General features: G+C 41.5%; 2 protein-coding genes across 2 annotated transcripts; one reads left to right on the top strand and one right to left on the bottom strand.

Annotated features, from left to right (window-relative positions):
• Positions 1-215: 215 nt before the first annotated feature.
• Positions 216-26,142, bottom strand: LOC130703987 (autophagy-related protein 16-1-like). Its single transcript, XM_057525456.2, has 13 exons — positions 25,925-26,142; positions 25,688-25,824; positions 25,476-25,615; positions 25,249-25,411; positions 25,102-25,190; positions 24,903-25,035; positions 24,740-24,845; positions 24,565-24,663; positions 24,461-24,504; positions 2,143-2,263; positions 1,302-1,563; positions 787-933; positions 216-704 (listed from the first exon to the last, which is right to left on the bottom strand). The coding sequence occupies exons 1-13, from the start codon at positions 26,040-26,042 to the stop codon at positions 602-604; spliced, it is 1,662 nt and encodes a 553-aa protein (XP_057381439.1). The 5' UTR covers positions 26,043-26,142; the 3' UTR covers positions 216-601.
• Positions 19,924-24,375, top strand: LOC130703993 (uncharacterized). Its single transcript, XM_057525464.2, has 4 exons — positions 19,924-20,455; positions 20,540-20,882; positions 22,288-22,624; positions 22,690-24,375. Exons 1-4 carry the CDS (start codon positions 19,987-19,989, stop codon positions 23,941-23,943), a joined length of 2,403 nt encoding a protein of 800 aa, XP_057381447.1. The 5' UTR covers positions 19,924-19,986; the 3' UTR covers positions 23,944-24,375.
• Positions 26,143-26,685: the final 543 nt, after the last annotated feature.

Raw genomic sequence — 26,685 nt, forward strand, 5'->3', positions numbered from 1 at the left:
TGCTTTCAGCTTCGGTAATTAATTGCTCGAAAAGGTGAACACTTTTGATTAATAAAATCAAAGTAGGCTAATGGAAAATCAGAGTTTTTCGTTTCCATCGTAATAGTTTCATTCAAGCTATCGAATCACTGATTTTTTGGCTCACCAAATCGTATAAAGCATTTCATAGCAGGAAAGGCCAATCAAAGCATTAAAAAAACAGGCACAAACATCAATATTGACAATATTTTTCTATTTCTGTTCATACCTCAAAGTTCATTTAATATGGGGATGAGGTGAGCTTCAAATCCACTCCAATGGGAGGGTTAAAAAAAAAATCGTCTTTATTAAACATCGTATATGGTAAACATTGGCATCTTGGCCGAGCAGGAAGTCTACGCATCGCAGTCTGAAATAATGGAGTGGACAAAAATTACCGGTGCTGGATGAGACATATTGAGTGCGAGAAAAGACAACTGTGTGTAATAGAACTATGGTTTTTGAGTTGCTTAACTATAAGGAAGCTTTTACATTCGGAAATGTTGATACGGGCAACGACGGAATCCAGTTAAAAATCCAAAAGAACTGCACACGCGGAAGCCGGCGTAGTTCGTAATGTGTTTCAATTGTAGCCGCCATCTGTCCAAATAACCACTCGTTTGGTTTTATCACAGCTAGCTAAAGCATAATCGCAGGGGTGCCAAGCTACAGCTATCACGGCGGAGCTAAAACCAAATTATGAAGAAAAAAAGGAAAAAATTATACACGTCAGCCGAACGCTTTATAATTCTTCATTTCGAATGTTACCTGTGCTCTTTAAGCCTCTGTTCGACAACGGTTGTAGAAGTATTGAAAATGAACACGGTCCCATCACTCGATCCAACCGAAATATATTCGCCACTGCTGCTGAACGCAGCTCGGTTCCAATCGCATGCGACGTGGAATTCGTCATCCCTGCGTTGTGTTGCAAATCAAACGTCAAAGAAGTAAAAGTGTTACTGCTTTTTTTGGAATGGGAATTAGCCACACTTTGAAGGGAGAGCACGCAATACAAATTACTAGTTTGGAAAACCGAATACCGTTCTAGGAGATTGGATTGTTACAGTGACCAGAACAAAAAGCAAAAAGCACGCGGCACGCGGCAATACTAGCCGCTAGAACCGTTAGCAGCCACCAATAAATTAAACTTGGAACTGTTGAATGTGGCCACATCAGCGCATTCTACTGGACGTTGAACCGGCGGGCAATCAAGAGTTGCTCAAGCGTACTGAATTACGTTCTCCGATTCAGTTAGTTTGAAGAAAGAAGCGATTGTTACTCACGTAAAAGAATTGCAAATCTTCTGATTCATGCGTAAATCGATGGTGACGAGACTGTCGTCGCGGACGCAGGCCAGCAGGTGGTTGCGGTCGCGGGACAGGTCCAGGGAGGTCACTTTACCCTGGAGGACGATCTCGTTGTGGCTCGATTCGGAACGCTGATCCCAGAAGCGGATGCGCTTGTCGAAATGCCCAGACAGGATTTGCACGCCGTCGATCGTTACCAGGTCGTTGCAACTTGAACCAGCAAACTTTGTCGCAATGCCTGTTATGATTACGATAAAGGTAAAAGATGACGTACAAAACGTTCAAATGTTGCTTCGTCGGAGATATGCGAATCGAGACAGAAGAGGTGTAGAAATAATCAAAGTTTCATCGCGTGAACGCCCTTGATTTTTTTGTGGAAGGGCGAAGTCAATGGCCAAGAGAAACAATAACTTTCAATCGTCAACAGTGTCAACATTTCTACGACCCTATCATTTGAAATCGGATTGTGGTGGAAAAAGAAGTAACGTTTCGTTAAACCAAATCGAGGTACATAATGAACTGGCTACCACCTAGGGCCGGCCACAGCGACCACATCCTGCTGAACTCTTATTGACCAGCAACTTGTGTCGCTGTTCCGAATGTCTGTACTGTTACCGACAAGGATGAAATTCAGTATGGCGTTCGTTTCAAATTATGTCCAAAGCGTAGCAGTATCTATTTTTGTGCAAGCCGTACGCCACCAGCTAGGCAACTATCGAAAACAGTGTCCCAAAATTGGATCCACTTCAATTAATTGATTGGAAGTTTCTTGGTCGAACGCACGTCCAACGAAACTTGAAAATGATGATCAACTTACAAGCACGAGACCGCAAGTCCCAAATCTTCAGAGTACGATCGTGACTCCCCGTGACGACCACCGACGTGTCGCCCATGAATCGAGCCGCTAGCACCTTGCCGCTGTGCCCGGTCAATGTATGCTGTTAAAAATAGAAGAAAACGGAAAATAAATATTTTTAAAAAAGTATTTTAAAAAATATTGTAGTACACGACAAAAACAATGACATGACAATCCAAAAACCCAAAATTGTTAAGAAATGACACTTGCACAACACTTGTTGCCTTCATGATAACTATCATATGAAAGGGTCAATTGTTTCTCCGACACAAAGGGAGGGAGGATGTAAGAATACACACAAGTTCAACTGTCCTTTATTTAGCATGTCGTGAACTGCGTGGCTGTTTGGATATACAACTATGTCTTGAACATCTAATAACCCCCTCGTTTTCTTCAGTTCTTCCCACGTCAGATAAAAAAAAAAAAGAAGGCGGTAATACGTCCGCCCCACCTGGAAACGGATAGCGAAATTGCTCTTGTGAAATTGATGAATAACGACGTCGAGAATCATAGAAGCCTCAACATACAGTTTGATGTGAATCTAACAGAACCAAATCTATTGTCTTTGCGGTGGTCGGCGATCCGTTCGTTTTCACCTAATCTCGAAATATATTGGTCGTTTGCAGTTTGATCTAACGCCAAGCGTAAACCAAAGAAGAAACCGCTCGAAACTCCTTCACCCGCACTAACATTTCCTGGAACGACTCTTTGGAACGCAACATCGAATCCCGTAAAACACGTGTCGCAAGATGTACGTATGCAGTAGCTCAACTAATTATCAGCCCAATATGGATGAGTAGAAGAGCACAGCAAAACACCGCTACCATGGCGGCATATCAAACAAATAAGGAAAGAAAAAGAACAGCTGATGGAAGTGTCTTTTACTCATCTACGACGAAGAGACGTTCGCTTTTTTTTCTGAGTAAAAAAATTTTGATGTTTTCACTAGATTAAGCGAAACATCTATTAGCCAAGAAGATTATTAAAAAGAAGCCTCTCGCCAACTGAAACACGAACGGAACTATGATGAAAATAAAATAATGACGATTGATACAAACGGCAAGGAAAATCCCATAAGTTAGGCAAATGAATGGACATCATACTATTCGGTTTGTTTCCTGGAATATCAGCAACAATCGCGGAAAAGTTGGGAAGCGAAATTTGCTGTGCTAAAGAATTTTCTTTGCTATTCAGTGAACGACACTTGTCCCGTTTTAAAGGGAAACATGAGAACGATTTACTTCAAATCCCGCGGAGTATTTAACGTCCGAAGGTGACGTGAACAATTCTTTTTTAAGGTTCAAGTCCTATGTTATCATTCTTCACGTTTTTCAGCTTTTCTCTGTGCATTGACCGACCTTCATGATTCAATTTGCTGTATAGAAACTTTAATTGCCGTTACATAAAAAGAGATGTTGACGGGATTCGCTGACGTCAAGATTGCAACTGCTTTCCGTCCTCGTTAGATGAGTCAATTGTATACGCATCCTAGGTCTTTTTTGTTGTCTGTAATATTCTTCGGCTTTTCTTCTACCTTTTCCCATTTTTTTTTATTGTTCTGCTACGAACAAGAAACGCAACCAAAAGAACAGCTAGTCACATCATGGCTAGCTAAAAAAAAAAAAAATTATTTAGGCCATTCTTATACGGCCTGCCTGTCGGCCAGACTGACGGATCTTTTGTGCCGACAGAGCGGTTTAACCTCGTCAAGCGAAATAATCAACGTGAAAAGAGAGGAAACAACAACAACTGGGCCAGTAAGTGCAAGCAGCGGAATATGTATGACCACAGAGTTAACCTGACCGTGCGAGAGACACGCAAACAAATATAAAGTGAAGGGTTTTCAATTCGCTGATGTAACTGTTTGATGGAAACCAAGTCAATTCGATACTATCAATGTCACGTTTTCTCACGTCTGGTCATGCAAAACGCAGTTATTCGGTGATGGAATTCATACGCTGAGCGGACGGACGTGGTGGGTGCCATTCACGGTCGCTCCGTCAACCGTTTAGACGGTGTTTCATCCCACGATTGACATTGATTATAAGCAAAACTGGGCATGAAGAGAAACAGTTAGGCGAGGGAGACTGAACTATTCGTGGCATTGTCACCGATTGGCAACGCCCTGTTGAGAACGCAGTGGCTTAAACGTTAGTGAAATGTACGACAGCGTTTCTCCCAATCCGTTCCACCCTGAATTTGACGATCATCCATCGACTTCCGTTCATTCAAGTCCGAGAAATGAACTGACCGAGAGATGATGACAGCTAGGAAAAAAAAATTTTCAGTTGAAAAACTTCACGCCAAATCACGCATAGCTATTCCTGGTTTTCATTTTGTTTTCTCTAAGATTTTTCTTTTCCAGGTTCTCCAAACGGACAGTTAGGTACACCGAAATCACCGTCACGCCATTTAAGCGGGCATCAACCAAATGAAACAAATTGGACTATCGACAGTTGACTGGCCGAACTTTAAACGGGCATTCCAAGTGAAAACGTTCAAACTAAGAAATCGAGCAAAAATTGCGAAAACAAATTGATGGTAAAACGATACGCATTTCCTTCGCGTGAAATGTAATAAGATATTACGGCTATGGCTATTTCGTTATTGGAAGTCAAAGAGAATGACCTTGCGGACATATTTTCTCAACAAGAGGCTAATGTTAACCGTTACAGTTCTTTGCTGAGTCATTCGAGCTAAACAAACTCATCATCACCCAGTACATTCACCTAGCAGTGCGCCATTTCGTTTTGCTTGTTTTTATTTCTTTCTTCTCTTTCGATATGTCAATGAAGCGTTGGGCATTTCCGCTCGGTACTGGCACGGAACTGTGCACTTCCTACCGGTCTGCATGTGTGTGAATGAAACAGTCATAATGATAATGTCGGAGAAGATAAACGATGCAACACGTCTCTTGACGTTCTCACCGTGACGATGGGTTCCCTCGATGGGTTTTCACCAAAAAAATATTAAGGACCAGCAAGGATTTCTTTCACTTTCATTTGCTGGGCACCGATTCAAAGGAAATAAAAAGCCCCCTTCCCCCTACTACTGGACAGAATCATTCCCGATTTTTTTTTTTTTTTAAATAGGCGATTAGAGAGAGGAAAAAAGCGTAGTTTGTGCGGCTCATTGGCGGCTTTAACTGAGAAGCCGAAAGAATTTCAAGTTCGTATTTTTTCTTTATCATTCCATTGTCGCTGTGGTTTTTTTCGTGTCCCCCTGCCGTGCACGTAGACACGACGAGTCACACGCATCTATCTTGTCCACCAATCTTAGAAGAAAAAAAGAAACAGTTGAATGCGAGAGAGGGTATTCAAAATAGACGATCGTGCAGATTGAAGCGGGACTACTAAGAAGAGAATCATCTTTCGTGAGACGGATAGTTTTAAACCGGAACGTCTTCAACTATCGATTTCACGTGTTTAGATGTTTTAGATCGGCACGTCTGCCACGTTAAAAGCAAAAAGGATATTTCAGGACGGAGCTATGATAATAAATTTTAACTGGTTCCTATTGTTTTCGAGAGTAAGATGAAACGGCGCTGAAGTGACATCAAAGTAAATCAATGAACGAAAATAGCGCGAGCTCTATTTGGAAGAGAATGAAGCAGTTTCCGTAACAGACAGTTGCATTACGCGATAGGCATATGAAATTAGATGCAGATTAGCATCTAATAGAGAGAAAATGACGCACCACAATGGCATTGAGAAAGGTATAAATAAAAAAAAAAATGCAGATTGCGGCATCCGTAAAAGACCAAAGGCGTCGGCAACACCTGCCGTGTTCCACGCATTCGCACATAGGCGACGGCGTACTCAAGAGGACAATCCATTCAAATAGTTATAATTATAATACGGACAGGAACTGGCTGGAATGTCCATAGAGTGCCACTTGGTCGAGTGGACACGACACCGGAAATTGACTGGAACCAAATGGGATTTGGGCATTTTTTATTTTTCAAAAATCTCAACTTAAACTTGATTTCCCATTTTTTAAAATTTTTCGTTGCTTTTGCCGCCATTTCTATAATTTTTATAAAATAGCAAAACAGGGTCGTAAAGCGTTCCAGAACGTGGATAGAAAAGTCATGAAATTTCTTTTTTCCCGAGGACTAGGAGCTTCGGCCGACAATAGCTCATTTTCATCGAGTTCGTATTTCTTTATAGCCCTTATGTTCCTCTTCCACTTTAACGAGCAAAGCTGTTAAATGACGAAGGACTACTTTTGTTGTATGCAGTCTCGCTGGCGCCAATGATCTTGCCGGTTTTCTTTTTCGCAGATAATTCAATTGTTCTTTAATATGCACTAACAAAGTTTGATCAAGAAAGGGTGTCGACCCGGACAACCTTAAACTATATTACAGCACGGACCCATTTCTCCCCGAAAAATGCAGCTCAATTGGAATCAACCGACAGCAATCATCTTCAGTATTTTCGGACGTGATCAAAAAACCACAAAGGACGGAATAAACCCAGGCGTCCTTCGAACAGCCAGAGAAGAATAAATGTAATTATCCGAAATTATAAAAAAAAATAAAAAGGACATGTATATAAAGAATAATTAGCTAGAGGGCAAGATGGCCATCAAATTGCATTGCTATCCCATAGACAGCTCCGCATTTGCTCTCTTTATCGAATTGATTCAAAAAACGCGAATTGAAAAAAAAAAAAGGTACGTAGAAATGAAGTGTCCCATAACGAGGGCATTTCACTCTTTGCACTGAAATCACAGACACAGCCAAAGAATCCAATAATGGACGTAACGGCGTATAGAACTAGAGATAAACATGAAAATCACATTCAAATGAAAGCGAAATTTGAACGCATCGTCCAAACTGGCGGTCACGGATGGCCTCAAGCCAAGGATGTGTTTTTCCACGGCGATCCAAGCCTTCACGTAACGCTCTCACTTTTCGTGTGTGTGTAAGAAAACGCCCTCAGGTCTATTTAGCGATGGATAAAAATGACCGCAACTTCCGCGCTTACCGAATGTCAGAATTTCAACCAAAAAAAAAAACAGATTTTTATTTTATATTTCAAACTCGTTGCTACACATTTTCTTTTTCTCTCCATTTTCGTGTAACCTCCTACCAACCTCTCATTTCTTTTTTAACGACGCATCATCTATTTTAATGCTATAAGCAAATCAAGCGAATAGAGTCCTCTACCACCTGGGCTCCCATCTATTCTATTGACTTAAGCATAGCTTTTGAATGTTAGTGGTTGAAAGGAAATGACTAAGACTAACCTTAAAATACTTTGGTCGCAAAACTTATTCGATCGATTCTATTCTAATCGGGGGGTATGTCGTGCCTCAACGATTGTTTTTTTTTTTTCTACTGTTTTTTTGAGCTTCAAAATGTCCTTCACCTTTTATCCGCAAACACACACACACACACCCACAAAAAAAAAGACAATTCAAGCGAATAAAGAAAAAAAAAACAAAAAAAAACAGAAGATGGAATTCCACTATGCGCGTGACGATAAACAAACGCGTTAGAGCAAGTTCGTTAGACTCTTTAGTTAAAAAAATGGTGAAATAGAAAACCTTTTCAATCAGAGCACTGGTTGCTTTTCCAAGATGGCTGTGAACGAATAAAAAAAATACACTTTTCACGACGTGGCTTGTAGGAGACGCGTAAGTGGCCACAATCGTTTCAGCAAAATGGTTTTAACTCGACTAATCGCGCTTGCTTTAACGACCGATAATGGAACATGGACCAATAGAACGCACTGACGAAAAAAAAAGGGTTGCATTTGCCACCCAGCGCGAATTAACGGATCGCTTTTTGTTCTTTACTACGAAAGTGAAATGAAACAAGACGGCCATAACGGAAGATGGCAATCATACGGAACGTAACTAACAAGAAGATGAAAAGGACATAAACAAAACCAAAAAAAAAATTTAACTCTGTTCTTGTGATCTAACATGAGACACGCGCTATTTTTCGCTCAATAAAAGGACCCGATCCGCTATGCCCAGTTGTCGTCTTGTTTTTGTTTGATAAAGGAAACAAGTAACGACAAATAAACAAGCCAACAAAAAAAAAAAAAAAAGAAATTCTGTCGCTTGAGAAATTTCCCGATGAGCTTCTTTCGTCACATATGTACACTCACAATCGTAAGTCTTGTTCCCGCGTGCATTTACCGTCCATCCCTGTGACCGTTCTCACACACACCTCTCGTCACGAAGGCGCACAACCTCTGGTCACGCTGCCAATTCTTGTTCAAGTAAGCAAACAAATCAAAACAACAACAACAATTTTTTCTTTATAGAACTAAGAACATTAGACAATTCGAAAAATTCGCCCCGAGTTCTTTTCTTATTCGAACGCCCCGCCGTCAGGCAAAAGTTCGTTGCCTGGGGTTCGCTAATCGACAAGTTGTACAAATAAAACAACGGAGACCGCCTGTGACGTGCATCCTGACGTAAATCAGCCGATGGTGGAAAAAAATAAAATAAAATAAAATAAAGAAAAGAAAAAACCGGTCCATTTTTCTTCCCTTGATTTCGCACCGTCCGCGTAACGGCACCGGCGTTGATAAACGACCTGTTGTTAAATCGATGCTATCAATATCGATCACTACCGCGTAGCAATAAACCTTTTCCACATGACAGACCAAGTCATTAACTTTTAATAAAAACCTAACGAATAATGCATAGAAATCGGCAGGGTAAAATCGGATTAGGCTTTTGAATAGCTTCCATAAAACGTAGGAATCACGCAAAAACTGCTGTTTCAAGTTGGTAGGAAGGTCAGCGTGACGGAGCCCTGGCAGAGTCATAACAAGAGAGGCAAAGGCAAGAAACTTCCAACTCACGGTGAGAAGAAAACAAATAAAAGTAAAAAGAAGAATAGCTTATGAAAAAAATAGAGAAGACATTGAGCGAGCACAGGGCGCTCCCCCTGACCGCTTGGTTGATTTCGGAAGGTCGGCCAAATGCGGTCTGATGGTGGGCCGTTGGTTTAATGCGTCAGCGGCCGGAACAAGCAATACAACACAATAGGTTAGATGGCCGGAATACGACCCGTTATGCCATGTATACACACACAGTCCAGTATGCAAACAATTCCACACCGACCGAGACTGTTTATCTTATAGATGTACAATTCTGAGTTGAGCCCATTATTCAAGAACAAATGTATATACAAGAAATAGAGCGGGGTGGGTGTCCTTTTAACTCGAAAGAGATTTGGACAAAGCGACAATTGGTGAAGAGGTTTAAGACAACCTTTCAAGAAATCCCCCCTCCCCTCCTTAAAAAATTAATACAAAAAAAAAAAAAAAAAAAAAAAAAGTTAGAGATTTATTCTTCCCGCGTGAGTCTCTTCTTCCGGCTAAGAATTGGGCGGCGCAGGCTGGTTGGTAAAAGGAATGTAAATAAATAAAATTGGTGGGCACTTCCGCGTGAATCTTTTTCCTCCTTTCTCACGGTCTCCAAACCATATAACGCGAGTGACTAGCCTCCCAAAAGAAGGATTCAAAAACAAGAAAAAGACGACTCTTTTTCTTTTCTTACATATCACACACTCTGAGTATTAACTCGTCACAGGTAAAAACATGAGAGACGCACACACTTGTGGTACTACAATCAAAACGAGGAGACAGAAAGAGAGACGAATGGGCGAAACGAAAGGAAACAAGGTTCAAAAATGCTGTCAAGACTGGCACAACTGTAAGGGACGGCAAAGTTACCTAGTTATCTACATCCATTAAAAGGGCGTGTCAACGCCATCCGTCACTACCGTTGGCCACGTAAAGCAGACAAATAAACGCATGGCGAGCCATTCTTCGCTCAATCATTTACAATAGGTAATTAACGTATCAAACAGCAAAAAATTCTTTCCGGAGCTCGATGGCTTTTTGCGTGTGTTAAGGACACATTCTGACAAAGTAACATCATGTTCCTCCTCTTCTTCAATATCAAGTGTTCCTTGCCAGTATGAGAAAGTGACTGGTAAAAAGGTACATGCAGTTTGCCTAATCTTCTCTATAACATGAAACACACTGAGAAAATGATTTAGCATTCAAAGACGCTGCTAAAGTAGGTATTAGTCTGTTTTATTTTTGTTCGCAATTTGATAATTCTCTACCTGTTATCCACGTCTCTCGTCATGGGGAACGGGGGAGAACAATAACATCTCCCGCTGGCGCACTGTTTGTCTTTTACGTCTTTACAATAGTTTTTGCTACCGCACTTTAAAACGAGAGCAATGAAGAAAGGCCAATTAAAAAGTCGATTCTAGGAATTGGCTTGTTCTTCAATTTTAACGTCGCCAACGCCAACGAGGGGAAAGAACGCGAAGAAGCCGATGCCATGGCTCTTACAAGATCGAACTTTCTCAGAAAATTTGGGGAAAACAAAAAACTCAAATGGATCCAAACACATCGTCCTGTTTGACACGTCATATTCAATTTGCTCTTATTATCGGGAACGGATCTCTAGTAAAAAGCAAAATATAACAACAAGCGAAGAGTAAAACAATAAGAGAACTGTTTAACGGGTTCTCTAACCTTCCGTCATCTATTGTCCGAGCATATTTAACGCTGTGAGACAACAACAACAAGAAACGAGGAAGAAAGGGCGATTACTTGTGCGACGACACGCTCAAAATATTCATCAGATGGTTAGCGTCCGCCTTCGCAATTTTGATATTCTAATCATGTCGCTATTGGGCTGCCTTTTAGGCACGCGTAATCGCCGACCGTGTCGAGCGCGTCGTCATCATACGGTCGTTTTAAACACTTCCATATATGAACGACGAGGAGACAGAGATCTGTTTCCGACGAACTTGGCAATAAAAAAAAAAAGGTAAACACATCATCCGAGGAATAATTCGAGAGAGCGTACACTGTGGGCTTTGCTGCATCATCGCCAAGCGGAGGGAGACAGTAGCGTTTCACGAACGTCGGCGGTTATTCACCTCTTTTTTTACGACTTTTCTAAAGCCTTAACAAAATGAGAAAAATCAAGGAGCTCCATCATCGTATTTTCCCGACACTCTTTATCAAGATCGCAAACACGCAGGATGTTGATACACACAGCTGTGTATCAATGGGGCTACTAGAAAATATTTTAAGAGAAGAAAGGTATCAAACAGGTATACAAGCCCATTTTTTTGGCTGCCCCTTTTTTTTTTGGCTACATCATGCTTTTTGGTTGAATTCAATTAACGGAATGACGCTCTTGAGTTCTTGTTTGACAGGGCAATGTAAGAGTTTTTTTTTTTTTTTTTTCTTTTTTGGGAAGACGGATTCTCCAACAAAATAGTGCAAGGTTTTTCTTATTTGTGGCATTCTTTGGCAAATTGCTGTACTGAAAAAAAATGTTTGGCGGAATAAAGAGGGGGAAAAAAAAGGAGGAGGCCCTTGAAATAACCTCTAGCTGATGCTTGATCGGGAAAAAAGACAAGACCAACAGGTTTTTGAAAAATTTACCGCATGGCACCGCGTCGATGATCAAGACTGGTGCAAGTCCATAAAACATGTCGGATTAAAGAAAAAAAACCGCACAAAGCTAACAGAGCTAGCTATTTATGGTCATTCAACCAGTAGGTTTATCGACTTGGACATTGCTGCTAAATCTGCTAGCGCTAATCGCGCACTGAGCAATTGAACAAACGCGCATACAGTCAAAACACTTTGGAAGTCCGTCACGCAAAACGAAGTGTTGTTGTTGACAACATTCACGACAAGTTTGCATTTCCTACAACGCGTTTTACATTTAGGTACACGAACGAGAAAAAAAAAAAAAAAAAAAAAAAAAAAAGGGAAGGAGTTTTTCCGGTCAACTGGCGTCGAGATCCGCCATCGTGAGAAGCCGATTGGACGAATGTCGGGCAAGTTACGCAAACCGGAACCGAATGAATCCAAAGAATCATCGAACTGATCCGCTCTGCCATATCATAAACATGCATGTATCCTGTATGTTTCTCATATGCGGTCGTGACTTGTGGAATTCACTCTGGCATTTCTAACTGTACAATTTAATCAACGCTTCTAACATTACTGTGTACCTGTCTTACCGGATTTGTTTTCTTTTATTTCCACATTTTTCTGTCTATTTCGTTCGGTATTTATTGTTTTCCATGGGCACAAACTACATAGGAAAAACAAATGCCCATGATGATGACATTACGAACCGCATAACAACCTTCGTTGGGTATTGACCAGCGGGGAATGTCAACCACCTTCAGGTGGGAATAGATTCCTCCTCCCCTCTTTCCCCCCATATTCTGATGGACTGCCAAAAAAGACAAGACGTACAAAAACCAACAAGATTCTTCCCTTCGTTTATCATCATGACTACCTTCTCTCTCCCCCCCCCCCATCCTTTCGTCTACATTTTTTGTTTTATTTAAGGACCACCGCAAGTTTCCCGAGTTCTGTGCGTGAGAAAAATACGGTCACTCCCGTCGTCTCGCGTCCATCCGCAGCCGTACTCATTTCTTTACAGAGGGACATCACGAGGTTGTTCGAACGTGATATAGCACCCACCGCAAACAACTTGGCCGATTATTGAACAATACATTAAAGAAAATGCGCCATCATCAGAGCACAATTGAAAGACGGAACGTCCAGCACAATGGCCGTCTTTCAACTCAGATTATTTGGCACTTATTACGGACGGGCTTTTGATTCCTATTCGAACCACAAGAAGGATATTTGATTTCTTTGGAGCGAATGACACGCAAGAGTTTCAAATGATGATCACATCAAAATGAGGGAAATAAATGTATATATCTACATACAGGGAGATGTGTAATAGACTTTGTCGACGGACACCGGATACGTAGCGGATGCCATGTTTATTGAAGCCAACGATTATCTCGCTGACATTATACAACAAAGAGTGTCAATAAAAAATAAAAAAAAAACTAAGAATGGATTCAGCACCTCTGCTGTAAAAGGAAATTGCGACCCTACGTACATGCAGCTTCGGTCACTTTAGGGCATTGACGTAAAAAGAAAAATGACCGATTAAAAAACAAACAAAAACGTTACGCAATAGCAAGGTCTAGGTACTCTTCTTTCCCTACCTTCAATCACCTATCTTCTAGTTCGAGGGTTAGAAAGAAAAAAGAGCAACATGTTAAGACTAAAACAAAATGCAACGTCATCGGCGGCGCAGTTGGGGGTACCCATAAAAAAGAAGAATGGACACGGCTGTTTATTGATTTAAGATGTTCTTCATTCTTTTTCTTCTAATGTTCAAATAACAGCGTCATCCGTTCGATGATATTGACATTCGAATGTATACAGACATCGAGTTGTTGTCCGGTTATCGTGACCGGTCGAACAAGAGCTTTCACCAAGCTCACGAAAACACACGCAGATAAACCAAACATTTAATACCTGACAAGAAAAAAAAAAACTTCTGCCAAAACAACAACAACCTCAAGACCCGCTATTTATTCTGCTATTCATCAGAGTCCATCGGCATCACTTTCTTTCGTCCCCTTAACGACATTCAAAACATGTGGAAAAGGCCATTCATTTGGGACTTGGAAGTTGTTTAACTTGTTTCGAACACACATTCGCTAACCCTTTTACTAAGTTAACTCTCGTTCTTAAAAAGATAAAAAAAAAAAAAAAAAGAACAGTTAGGCGATAAATTTTGAGAACCTCAACGAGTCTAAGTGTTGCAATAAAAGCTCGAGGGGAAGGTTAGAAAGAAAAAGTAAAAGAAAAATGTTTTTTAAGCAAAGGGCCCAATGCGATGGCACATGCCTCACATCCGGTAAGTTTGCTTTGTAATCATCAGCTAATATAAAAATTTGAAAATCCAAATGAGGAGGTTTCAAAACAACAACAAAAAAAATGGTGGATCGAAGGAAGTGCATTGGTGAAATGTTTGACGATATTTTTCCCTGACGAAGTAGTAAATCAAATAAGGATCATTAATCGCGACAAGAGCACACGACAGATGGACAGCCGGACAAATCCAATCAAGACAATCTAGGGTCATTATCACGAGCAGTCGTGCTGAAACGAAAGAAGTCGAAGGTCTAGACGAAGAGTTAAATAAAAGGACAAGAAAAAGATGGAGAATGTTTGCGACAACAAGAAAAAAGAAACAAGCGTCACACCAAAATAAAAATGCTTTGCTTGAACGGTAGCGGCAAAGAGCCTAACAGCCGTCTTTTTTTAAACATCCATTTGTCTTGGCTAAATCAAGAGTCATCGGCCGCAATTTAAATGGTACAAGAAAAGAGTAACGCGTCATCTGAAAAAAAAAATTGCTGCTAGAAAGATACGTAATGAATGGATGTCATCCATTTCGGGCTTTTATTAATTTTTTGATAATTAAAATTATTTTGTTATTCTTTGCCCCCTTTATAATTTTTTTTTTCAAAGTATGGGCAAATTTGTTTCTATACCAAGGGACGACGAGGAGCGCGTTCAAAATGAACGGGCTCCTGCCGTAGCTTAAAGATAAATCGGCCAAGCGCAAATGAAAAAGAATGCATTTGTTGACGATAAGAACAAGTCTAAAAGTCAAAAAGAGGCACAATCAAGACGAGCACAATCAATGATTTGTGTGAGTAGCGGTGATAAGCATAGAGGCCGGACATCGCTCCCACCTGTACACCCCCCAAATTAAGCCTTTCTCTTTTGTTTTGCTAGTCCTCAATCAACTTTCCCTTTGACACTCATCCACAATGAGCGTTCCTCTCATTCTAGTTGATTGAAAGATCCACCGTTTGACATTTATCGGGTACGAATACAAAAAACGGCAAGTAAAATAAAACATGAAGACTCAACAAAATAACGAACCGCTGTCGTTAGAAATCGATAAGAGGCAATTCAGGGTCGGTAACAAAACCACAGAAAAATAAATTCGGCAGTCAATCGATTTGCCCATGACAATATAAATGCCCGCCAGTTGATACACCACACCAACTTGATTTAGTGTCGAGTCTCATCGAAATTTTCAACCATGTTTCTCATTATTAAGGCCAAGATCAGAGACAGACAATGCGGCCAATAATAAAAAAAGATAAATCCCACCCGAAAGCGCGTGAACAAGCGAACCAGAAAAACAAAAGGAAATCATATTTTTTTTTTTTTTCTGAAATAACTTGGATGCGATTACGTTAGATGGGAGCGGGGCGCGACAGCTTTGAGAATTAGATGAGGGACTCGAGTTGAGCCCGCCGGTCCTTTATTTCTGTTCAATTCTCACGGAGGTGTTACCACAGAAAACACTGCCAGAATAGTTCTGTGTTTTCATATTTACTTGGGTTTCTATTTTATTTGAAGGGCTTTTCTTCCTAATAAAAATTGGAATGTCGGGGAAAAAGAGAAGCAGATCTTTTGAATTACGATAGCGCATCCTTCATTTATGCCTAAATAATTCAAGGGTAAAAAGGATGAACCATTTCGGATGCTTAGCAATCGTGAAAACTGGGCTTTTCTGTAAAGACAAAGTCTCAAAAATCTACAAACAAGACAGGCCACAACAGACTTCCCTCGCCCAAAAAAAAAAAAAAAAATGAAGGCAACGTGCAGTTGGTGTGCGCGGTCGGTCTTCACGATCTCTTTCGGCCATGATTTCGTGGGGTGAAAGACATGGGTGTTAAGTATTATTACAGACAGCAAACACGCTTTAAGGAAACAGCTGGCAACACTTTGCTATCTGTGCTTATCTAGCCCTCCCATTCCATCATCGTACCGAAATATACGAATCATCTTTTTACTCGCTTCAATTCTAAATATAAAGAAAAAAAAAGAAGAATTGTACTGACTTTCGGACGGGGCGGTAGTTATCCTTCATTTTGAAGAACTTGAAAAAAAAAACTTTCATTTTCCCCTTTTTTTTTTTTTTTTTTTTAAGTTTCCTTTGGGTAAAATTTTCGTTCCTCGTCATTGTATAATTGCGCGGGCATCCGTCACCCAAGGCTACAGTGGCTTTAAAAAATTAAAAAAAATACCAACAAAATCTCGTTTCAGAGAACGATGCCAGTTGGTGTTTGTTCCTGAATTCGTCGTGTATGTTGGAGAATCATTAATCACTAACACGCCAACGGGTTGCCGTAGTCCGGCGCACTATTGTTACTTCTCCTCCGGATTTTTGTTAAAGAATTGTAACAGTCAGAATTTTAACAACAAAAAAAAAAATCAATGGAAAAACGCGAGCCCCACCAAAAATCCTTTAATTGTACGACGCGGCAAGTTCAAGGTGAATAAATAAATCAATAAATCGACAGATTATCACTATCGCCATTTTTATGACACCAACCCCCCCCCCCCCCCCCCCCCCCCCCAAAAAAAAAAAAAAGAACTGTATTTTTTTAATTTTTACTATTTGGCGATAGAGACGGAACGTGGTGAGTAAATGCCGATTCAGCCGACTGTAAATAACTCACGTTACTCTAAAAGCCTAACAAAAATAAACCATCCAGCGCGCTGTGATGATTTCCAGTCATTCAATGCGTCGTCAAACTTTAAGAGAGAGAGGGAAAGAGACTGACCAACGGTTTATCATCCGTAACGTATCCTCTATATACTCATATACATACAGTAAGAGGATTAGAAGAAATACCCAATGACCGTTATATTGATTGACCCTATCGGAACGATGGCGGTTATTTCTTGGAACCTTGTAAAAAATAAAATAAAAAAAAAGGAGAAGGAATTTTTCTTTTTCCTTTTTACACTGGTCGAAAAATGGGTAACCGGCCGCGACCGTCTTTATTTCGATACGAAAAGACTTGGACTTTATTTCTCAACCACAGGCATGGGAATAGAAGGGGCGCGCGCGCGGGCAAGAAGGACGGAAAGTTTTTTTTTTTTTCTTTCGTCTTGTTCTGGTGGAGTCGGCGAGAAGGTATTCTATCGACCGCACCAAAATGCCACACCATGTACCACCACCACCACCACCAGTTGAGGCAACAGCCTTGTCTCCTTCCGTTCCAACCCACCTGTCCAGCAGGTTATTGGCACTGGCCAGGCTTCTTTTTTTTTTCTTTACTGCCCATTTCATTTTTTTTTTTTCGTTCATTTTTATTATGCAACGATATAGTGTCCAGTGATGGACAAAATGTACAGTTGGCAAGAAAACAATATCAAGAAAGTATCCATCCGTACTCGATTCGCCAAATATGATTGAAATCATTTCGTTCCAGCGTACTGAGTAATCAGTGGAACCGGGCCGCACACCATAAAAATATATAAGAAAATTGACACCGCAATGGATAGTAAGAGAAGACGGCGACTTGATCTGACAGTCACCGTTATCCTCGCTCTATTGTTTTCGAAACATTTTGTCGGCTTTAATCTCAATTTCGTTTAAGTAATTTTTGATGGCTCGGCTGCTGGAACGCAATTTGAATTTGAACACGCGAAAAGGCGCGCATCGTCTTCAAATTGAATAGCACCGAAACAATGTAACAACAGGAAAAAAAAAACGTGACAAATTCCAACAGTACGGATGGAACAAGGATGCAAATGAGCTGAAAAATTCCAGTACGCCAACAGATGTGCGACGAACTACCCGCTTTTTTTTTTTAAGAACTATTTAATTAGAACCTGGTTTAATGGGTCGTTATGAGATGACGAAAGAAAGGGAATACTCGACAAAACATGTGTTGGATTACTTGTTTTTTTCTGGACAAAACAAAAGAGAGTGAGGTATGGCCAGATGTCAGGAGGGACAAGTTGACTGTGTCATTTCCAAATCTCCGTAGAAAAAGAAAGAATCGTGACAATAAAAAGATTACGGTAGCATCGCGACATAACACGCACGATGACGGCCTCGTACTCTTTCGTTAAGGCGGAGGGGTAGTTGGCCCTAAACGCTTGAACAGGTAACTGACCTCCCCGGGATTTCGTTGACGCGCGGTCAATTTAAAAAAAAATAAAATAAAAAATACCCGACGCCAATGCTCCTTGAATTAAGGCGTGCAGTGTAAGCAAACAACACGTCGAATTAAACGAAAACACTTTAGACGACGATGGGATTGTTTCGTCAACCCGAAATAAATGGAATGGGAAAAAAACGAGAGGCATTCGAAAAGATGAAAAAAAAAAATAAATACAGAATTATCAAATATGACGGTCGAATACACCGTCGACAAGGGATAAGGATAGTTGTCGTAGCGACTAGAACAACAACGCGGGGGAGGGATGGAACGGACTGGCCGAAAGAAAAAAAAAATTGCTGGTTGGCTGTTTGGAGACGGGCGAACGAATGAAGGAAGAAAGAAAGGCCCCCAGGTTTGGTAGGTATTCTGACGTCAAGAACCTTGACCATGAAAAAAAAAAAAAAAAAGACGGCAAAGGAGGAGGAACATCCTCGTGCCGTAATTCCGGAAGAGGGCATTCCGCCGCAGTGATACTTCCTCCAATGCGCCCGCGGTACGACTCGGCCCACCATATAAAAAGAACCGGTACCGAAGGAGTTTTCATCATTCCAACAACATCTTTCGAACAGTCCTCTCTTCAAGAGGTGCTCTCTCTCTCTCACTCTCTTTGCAGTTCCCTTTATTCGATCATCGAGGGTACAAGACAACAAGTTTTGATCCTCTTTATTTATTTGGGCCATCGAGGTGATCATTTCGATTGGATTCCCTAAAGTTGTTTGCGACTTCAGTTTGACATCGAATTTTATTCCGGACGAAACCAACCGAGGAAACATTTCTGTCACTACGACCTTGCAAGGTAAGCTGAATTGAAAACAATCCTGTTAACACACAACCCCATTTTTTTTTTCTCTCCCGAAAATCGTAGAGTAAAATTTCATTTCTAACGGGCTGTTTCAAGCTGAAAAATTCTATCTAGTTTCAAAATAACGTCCCAAACAGCAGCACTTTAAAAAAATCGAGTAATGAGTTCAATTGGATCAGCAAATTCACGTGGGCTAAAAAGAAATTAGACTTCAAAAGATAGGGCAAAAAATGTTACAGATACTTGACTAATACTTGGAAATCTTTCTCTGTAATTTCAAAAATGGACATTGCTCTCAATTTTACAGCTAGTCCAGGGAAGATTGGGCCAAAAAAAAAAGGGGATAGAGAAAAAATTGGACTACGTCAATAGACTGATCGGTCAATCACCTCTGAGCGCAAGTTTTTTTTTATCGTTAGGTAAACACAGGTGCATTAGACTTTCAAACGATCCGTCATGCAAGAAACAAAAGCGCTACGATTACTAATCACTACGTCCCTTGTTCTTTTCTGCAGTAAAAGCAATTTTTTTTTAAGTCATCTAATTGTCTTGTTAACAGTTGTTGGCAAAAACAAAAAAATGGTAAATAACTATTGCAAACCACCTCGGGGTTTTTCTTCTTCACTTGATGTGACACTGAAAGACAAACTTCACCCGTCACGGGCGACTTGCGGCGGGCAAGAGGAATAGCTCAAATTGTAAATAGAAAAAAAAAAAAAAAGAAAGAAAAAGACAAAAGCAAACGAAACGCTTGACTGAGTCAAAGCTAGCTCCGGGATTTGAACTCGATAGAGCAAGGACACTTGCAACGATCAGTCCTTAACCAGCAGCAAGAAAGGGAAAGTATTCTATTACGAATAGAGTATACCCTACATCTAGGGTTATCCTTTTCTGGGGGGGGGGGGGGGGGGGATATCTTTCGGTACGATGACACTGCGATAGCTTGAGCTTTAGGATAACGGTTACGCGCGTTGAATACTGAACACATATTGCATAAACGCAATTATCCTTTATGAATTAAATATGTGAATTTCCCTTACAAACAAAAAATTAGGGAGAACAGCAGAGAGATTCACGAAATCGAGAGTTTGCGGGCCTATTTGAAAACAGCGATTCCCATACGAAGCGACAGATGGCTAAACAAAGACGTCAGCCGGCATCGCACCTGGTGTGGTCGGCTACCTACCTCCTCGTAATCATGATCGCCGGGATGATCGGCCGAGCCGATGGCCAATTCACCGACACCGAAGAAACCAGCGGAGCCCCAACCACGCCCGCTAATTTGAGTTCGTCTACCAGCATCGCAACGACTGCGGCCACTCCACAACAGCAACCGGAACCCCAGCCGCAAACATCGGGACCTTCGTTTTCGTCCACTTCGCCCGCTACGGCCGGTTTGAATTGTCCGGAGGACAGCGTGACTTTCGAGCTCATTACTGGCTACGTCTATTCAGCACCCGCGGACATGCTCGACTCACAACCGGGCACGCTCATGCTAACAGACTGTATTCAGACATGTAGGCAAAACGCTAGCTGTCAGTCCATCAATTACGAAACTGGGCTCTGCGTGCTCTTCAGCTCCAACGCCGATTCCATGCCAGGTAACAATTCATTTTTTAAACTCTCTTTTAAATTCGAATTTCCCCGACAGCAAACTGAAATTCCTTTTTTCCCACCATCCGCAGGCGCTTTGACAACGTCGCAATTCCCCGTCTTCACATTGTACGTCCAGAAGAATTGTCTGCGCATCACGGTAGGATCTACGGAACCGGTCGAGTCCATCACCGACGGACGAGGAGCCCTCCGCATCAGCCCGGCAAGCCCAGGACAGCGCAACCCATTGAGACCGCAACGTCTTCCGACAAGCCGGGCCGAACCAGTTGGTGCCAACACCGTTTGCAACCGCGCCTGGAGCTTTGAACGCGTCCAGGGCTACGAGTTGGAGACGCTGGCCAAACGCCGTCGCCGCGTGGCTAACCGACAAGCTTGCGAGGAACTCTGCCTTGGCGAACGTGAATTTACTTGCAGGTCAGTTCCGACTCTTTTATCTTTTCAATGATCCCGAAATCGATCGAGCGATGAACAAGGGTAGAAAAAAAAAATACCAAACAAGGAGGAAAAATGACTATTTACAAGAACAAGAGAAAAAAAAAAAAGAAAAGACTTAATTGCATATAATATGCTAGCGAGAAACCGGCGTTTCCCACAGACGGCAATTCAATTTTGTCTTCGCCAAGGCAAAATGTTTCACAGGCAGTGGTGCGTAATTCTGACCATCAGGCCTGTAACAAAAACCCGGCAATTCTCTCACAGACTCCGGTCGTTATTTCAATCGAGATGGCATTGCAAAACAGGTACCCACACCCAAAGTAAAAAGAATATTCTGATATTTAAACAGAATAAGACACATTTCCAAAGAACATTGAGATAGTTTAGCTCAATTTTTTTCGCTAAAAGATTTTAAAGACGTCGACCCTTGTTTGACGCGAAATTTGTAGACATGCCTTCTACTAGTAATCACGCAATTACCAGTTTCTAGCGTTAATTGCCCCCTTTAAACATTTTGTTCGTCAAAATTCCATTCCACTTTGATATTCAAAGTGTCTCGGTTGTTTTTTTTTGTCTTTTTTTTCTTGCCGAAAAGATAAACAGTTTCAATCACAGACACTTTACACCGCTAACAAGAAAAAGAATTCCTAATTGAGCTCCGCTTTATTCCGCGAAAATTGGATGACTCCATTTTGTCTCGAGTCTTTATAGCGATGCGCTTTAAATGGACTGAATCGCGGGGCCATCTGCGACAGGTTGCACTTTGCAGACCACCGCCGTATCTAACTCTATTCTGCTTCAAAAAAAAAAAAAATTCAAAAGATGTTGGAAGCTTTTTAACGACTACGACGTAACTGTTACCACACCCAAAAAAATCTAAAATAGCAAAGGAGAAAAGAGCGAATAAAACCAACAACGGGAAGTTTATTCTCATCTTCCCCATCGTTGATTTTTCGTCTTGGGATCAAAAACAAAATTATCGGGCCGAAATGAACGCTAAAAAAAAAAGACAATAAAAGAAGAACAAAGAAAAAAGGAGAGGAAAACAAAAGATTCGATACTGACGACAAGTGGCGAGAATTTAAAGTGCAGCGAACTAAAAAAGACCTTGTTGGCGGTTGTTCACTCGACCAAGACATCGTTTAGTTCTATTCTGAAATGACATAGCCAGCGACGATGAGACTTTAGAAAACGAAAGAGGGAAGCTACCATCTGGTGCGATTTCTCACCAAACGAAAGTGTTATGGCCAAGCAAACAGGTTTTCCCCGCTTATCCCGTTGGAGGGGGAAAATGGTGGAAACGCTCCGTAGATTTCGTTCGCCACACGGAAAACAATGAACGCAATATTCAACATTCCTCGTTTTCGATTTTCGATCCTTAAAGATCGGTGAATTTCAACAATGTCACTGGCGATTGTCGTCTATCCGATATGGACCGTCACACGATGGCCGGAACTGGCGCTTTCAAAACGTCGTCCAACTCTGATTACATGGAAAACAACTGCGTCGACGATCCAGTCAAGCTCTGCGAGTTCCAAAAATTGGAGGGACGCATCCTCAAGACCGTCGATTCCGTCTTCCAAGATGTGAGCACCATCGATGATTGCCGTCAACTCTGCCTCACCGCGCCCTACCGATGCCACTCTTTCGACTACGCCGATACTGGCGAGAATGTCTGCCGTCTCAGCCATCACGCTTTGGCCACTTTGACCAACATTCAGGTATTCAATTTCATTACATTTGCCGAATCGTAGACACAAAAATTTGAAACGGCGAACCCATTTAGGAACCTTATTTGGAGATTGCCGGAGCGGCCACTTACGAATTGAGCTCGTGCTACAACGTCACGATCGATTGCCGCTCGGGCGACATGGTGGCTAAGATTCGCACTAGTAAAATCTTTAACGGCAAAATCTACGCCAAAGGCAGTCCCAATTCTTGCGTCAATGACGTCACGGCCAGCCTTGACTTTGAGCTGCGCATGGCCTACAACGACATCGAGTGTAACGTTCGCAAAGACGGACAAGGCCGATACTCCAACGACATCATTCTCCAGCACCACGACCGTATCATTACCAGCGCCGATTTGGGTCTGTCCGTCCACTGTCAGTACGATTTGGGCAACAAGAGCGTTTCCAACCAGGTCGACCTGGAAATCACCGGCGATATCATCCCCGTTCTCAGCGAAGAGGCCGTCGTCGAAGGACCCAATGTCATTATGCGCGTTACCTCCAAGGATGGCGTCGACGTGCCTTCCGCCCAGGTCGGAGACGCTCTGGACCTCCGCTTCGAGATTGTCGACAAGAACAGCCCGTACGAGATCTTTGTCCGCGATCTGGTCGCCCTCGATGGAGTCGATAGCAACGAGATTTTATTGATTGACGACCGCGGTTGCCCGACCGATCCCAGTATTATGGGCGTCATTGACAAATCGATCGAATCCAGCAAAATCCTCCTCAGCGCTTTCGACGCTTTCAAATTCCCCTCGTCCGATAAGGTTCAATTCCGCGCTTTGGTCTCGCCCTGTCTACCATCTTGCGAGCCCGTCAAATGCGACGTGGCCGACTACACCGGAGACGTCCGCCTGCTCGATTCTTACGGTCGCAAGAGGAGAGCTCTGGCACGTCAAAGACGCGACGCTGAGAGCGAAGAGGTCCTCGTCGTTCAAACGATCGAAATTGTCGACAGATTCAACCCACCACCAGCAGCCGATTTGTCCGACCGCGTGATGGAATTGGAAAAAGATAGAAACCACTATTCGTTCATCAACGATTTGAAGCACGGCGGTAATGCTTCGTTGACTGAAGTGTTTATCAAAGAGAAATTGTCGGGAAGCAGCTGTATCAACACGCTCGGCCTTATCATCGCCGGAGCTCTATTCTTGGCCGCCCAATTGGTCATCATTGTAGCCTGGACTTACATCTGGCAAAGAAAGAGGCGGGCCAAGCAACAAGATAATATGACAATGGTCGACGTCGCCGTCAACAATCTCCACCAGCTCTACAACCCGAGCAATGCCGGTTACTCACGAAGACTCTAAAGCGTTCCAGACAACAGATTCTCTGATGTTCTTTTTTCAATCTCCTCGGTTGGTATTTTTTTGTTTAAAAAATGTTTCCCTCCCCGACAATGTGACTCAACAGGGAGACGCAAGGGGTTCTCGAAAACGCCTTCCCTCTTCCCGAAAGGGTCATTAAGTCACATACGTGGTTTCTCTTGATTTGGGGTTTTGAAAAGCAAGGTGATGGGGTATTCTATCGATTCTGAATGAGGCGTTTCTATCCTACTGATATAATCCACTCAATCTGTTCCAGTTATTCCTAGGCTTAAGAATTTCTTAGTATACTTATGATACGAAATGCTTTCCCCTTCTTCCCCCCCCCCCTGTCACTCCCGTTTTTTTTATCGTGCAATCGAACTACCTAGTGTTTGCAAACGGCCTTTTTCCTTATTCAAAAGTTAGGTTAAGAACCTAAAATTGTTCTCTGTGTACATAGAATCGGTCCACTTTTTCTCAAAATCCAGAAATACAATGGAGTTTGATTTGTCAAACTTACCCTAAGCCTTTGATCCTCGACCGTCCAGACGCGGGTGGCGAAATCTATGGTTTAAAAAATAAGCTATAGTCATATATTCCAACGGCTAAATCTCAAGTTTTTACCATTGGAGGCGGCTAATATTAAAGCACCATTCGCATCAAATTCAACTGAAGTGATGCCAGCGTTGCTCCCTGTTAGAGATCCTCGAAGTGAACAGGTATCTAAAATTCAAACAAATCAAAACCAATATGATTCATCTATTTCTCTGTACTGATTACAGGATTTATGATGTATTACTTTGGCCGATATCCCACAACTTAATTTTTCTGTCACTTCCACCAGATGCCAACATTCGACCAGCAGCGTTGAATTGAAGGGCATTGACTTCGCCTTCATGAGCATCCTGCATAGATGTATAAGTATTACTGATGCAGTAGATTCTTTTCTACGCCTAACTTACGAATTTCGAATGGACTTTGGTGGGAATTGATGTTGAAAGCAGAGGTGTTTCGAAAAGAAGTCGGTCTGCAGTAACCACTTTTACTTCGCTAGCTGCTTCCTCGAGCTCTTTTTGCATTTGAGCTTGTTTAATTCTGTGAAGCAACCACGATACTTTTATACGTTATTCAATCATTCTTTAGGAACAGTCAATGACTTACTTTACGAAATGTTCGTTTTCTTTATTTAAAATTTCAGCGTCATGGGCTTTATAAGCCATCAGCCTCTCCACCAAAGCAATGTTTTCGTACTGCAATAATTAGATTGGCTAAGTTCATAACGTCGAAAAGTTTCATATATGAACTCACATGGAGGATTTTGAGTTTTTCTTCAATGGAAGCATAGGCAATTTGCAGGGCTTGATGTTCATCTCTAAGAACTTGATTACCTCCTTCGGTCTCAGCAAGACTAATCTCCAGCTGTTTTTTTTCATCCTTCAAGACAATAATGTTTGTTTCTGCTTCCGACAGTCTGCAATTACAATAACATACCAAAATGATTTCTTTTCCCATATTCAGGCAACTTTTTAACTCACAAATTTTCTTTCAAGTTGAGATTTTTCTCAGCTTCTTGTAGTTTGCTGGTAAGGTCAACTATTTGCTGTGCATGCTCTCCTTTACGTCGATGAAGATTAGTAAGTTCCTCTTGCAGGGAATATATCTTTTGCTCTAGGATCTAATTTGTTAATACAGTACCAATCTTGTGATCACTTGAGCTTCTAAATGGTAATGAATGATATTCACTAACTGAAGATTTCTCAGTGGATTTTCCCTCCAATGTCCCTTGTCCATTCTGAAGATTCTCTTGCCTAAGTTTTTCATTCTGGATGGTAAGGAGTAGAATCTCATGCCTTAGTTCTGACACAGCATCAAACAACTTGTTATCTAACAAATTAAATGTGTATGATTAAACCTCATATAATATTTAGTGGGATTTGAAGCAGGCTAAATATTAAGGGTAATGTAGGTAAACAACTAGACGTACAAGTAGATATGAGGACTTCGAATGGTTCCTTTTCCCGATAATTTCGTTTTTCTATTTCTTTAAATATGACTCGTCTTATTGAAAGCTCGATATTTGAATAAGCTAAACCACCAGCCATGGTTACAAGTTTACAATCGAAACATCAAAACAAGGTTTTCTGCCCGCTATTCTCCATAGTATACCCCTATAATAACTTCAAAGGCCGGAGAAACCATTGATTGAACAAGCAGAATGGACGACACACCACCTCCCGGTGACAGAATTTTGTACTATACAAAGTAGAAGAATCAATTTTGCCTTTGCTGAAGAGCTTTTCCATCTGGAGAAAGTTCATCATAAACACATACATCTTCATTCCAATATCTATTTCCAACGTTGTTTTCAATTCGTCAATGTTTGAATGTGCGAAACCAAGAATCCAGTCTTTCGTGACCGTCAGAAAATTAAATGAAATGGAAATCCATAAAACGAATGTTAGCCGGCTTCGAGGCACATAATGTGCGGGATCGAGTATATTGAGTAGGTAAACAGGAACCAGTTTGTTAGCCAAATAAACAACAGCACGTTGAACTGCGAATCATTTCTCAAATAACATCCCGAGTGATTTTTTTCAAATATCCCTTAGGCTAACGAACTCCTACATTTGCGAGCTTTGCTGTTTTATCTTCTGCTTCTGATTCCTTTTTTATATGTATGTATATATGTTTTCCGTGACTCTTTATCTCCAGCTCAGTTTTCCTATAGAAGTGTTAGAGGCCGCA

The sequence above is a fragment of the Daphnia carinata genome, chromosome 8 (assembly GCF_022539665.2).
Source record: "Daphnia carinata strain CSIRO-1 chromosome 8, CSIRO_AGI_Dcar_HiC_V3, whole genome shotgun sequence".
Classification (NCBI taxonomy): domain Eukaryota; kingdom Metazoa; phylum Arthropoda; class Branchiopoda; order Diplostraca; family Daphniidae; genus Daphnia; species Daphnia carinata.

What these genes read in the sequence shown, in the direction of transcription:
- LOC130703993 (XM_057525464.2), top strand. Translation starts at nt 19,987, where the DNA reads ATGGCTAAACAAAGACGTCAGCCGGCATCGCACCTGGTGTGGTCGGCT. An exon ending in CAACGCCGATTCCATGCCAG is followed by an intron (nt 20,456 to 20,539) that starts GTAACAATTCAT and finishes CACCATCCGCAG; the next exon opens with GCGCTTTGACAACGTCGCAA. An exon ending in GAACGTGAATTTACTTGCAG is followed by an intron (nt 20,883 to 22,287) that starts GTCAGTTCCGAC and finishes CGATCCTTAAAG; the next exon opens with ATCGGTGAATTTCAACAATG.
- LOC130703987 (XM_057525456.2), bottom strand. Translation starts at nt 26,042, where the DNA reads ATGGCTGGTGGTTTAGCTTATTCAAATATCGAGCTTTCAATAAGACGA. An exon ending in AAAAACTCAAAATCCTCCAT is followed by an intron (nt 25,191 to 25,248) that starts GTGAGTTCATAT and finishes TAATTATTGCAG; the next exon opens with TACGAAAACATTGCTTTGGT. An exon ending in GTTGTGGGATATCGGCCAAA is followed by an intron (nt 24,664 to 24,739) that starts GTAATACATCAT and finishes TTTGAATTTTAG; the next exon opens with ATACCTGTTCACTTCGAGGA.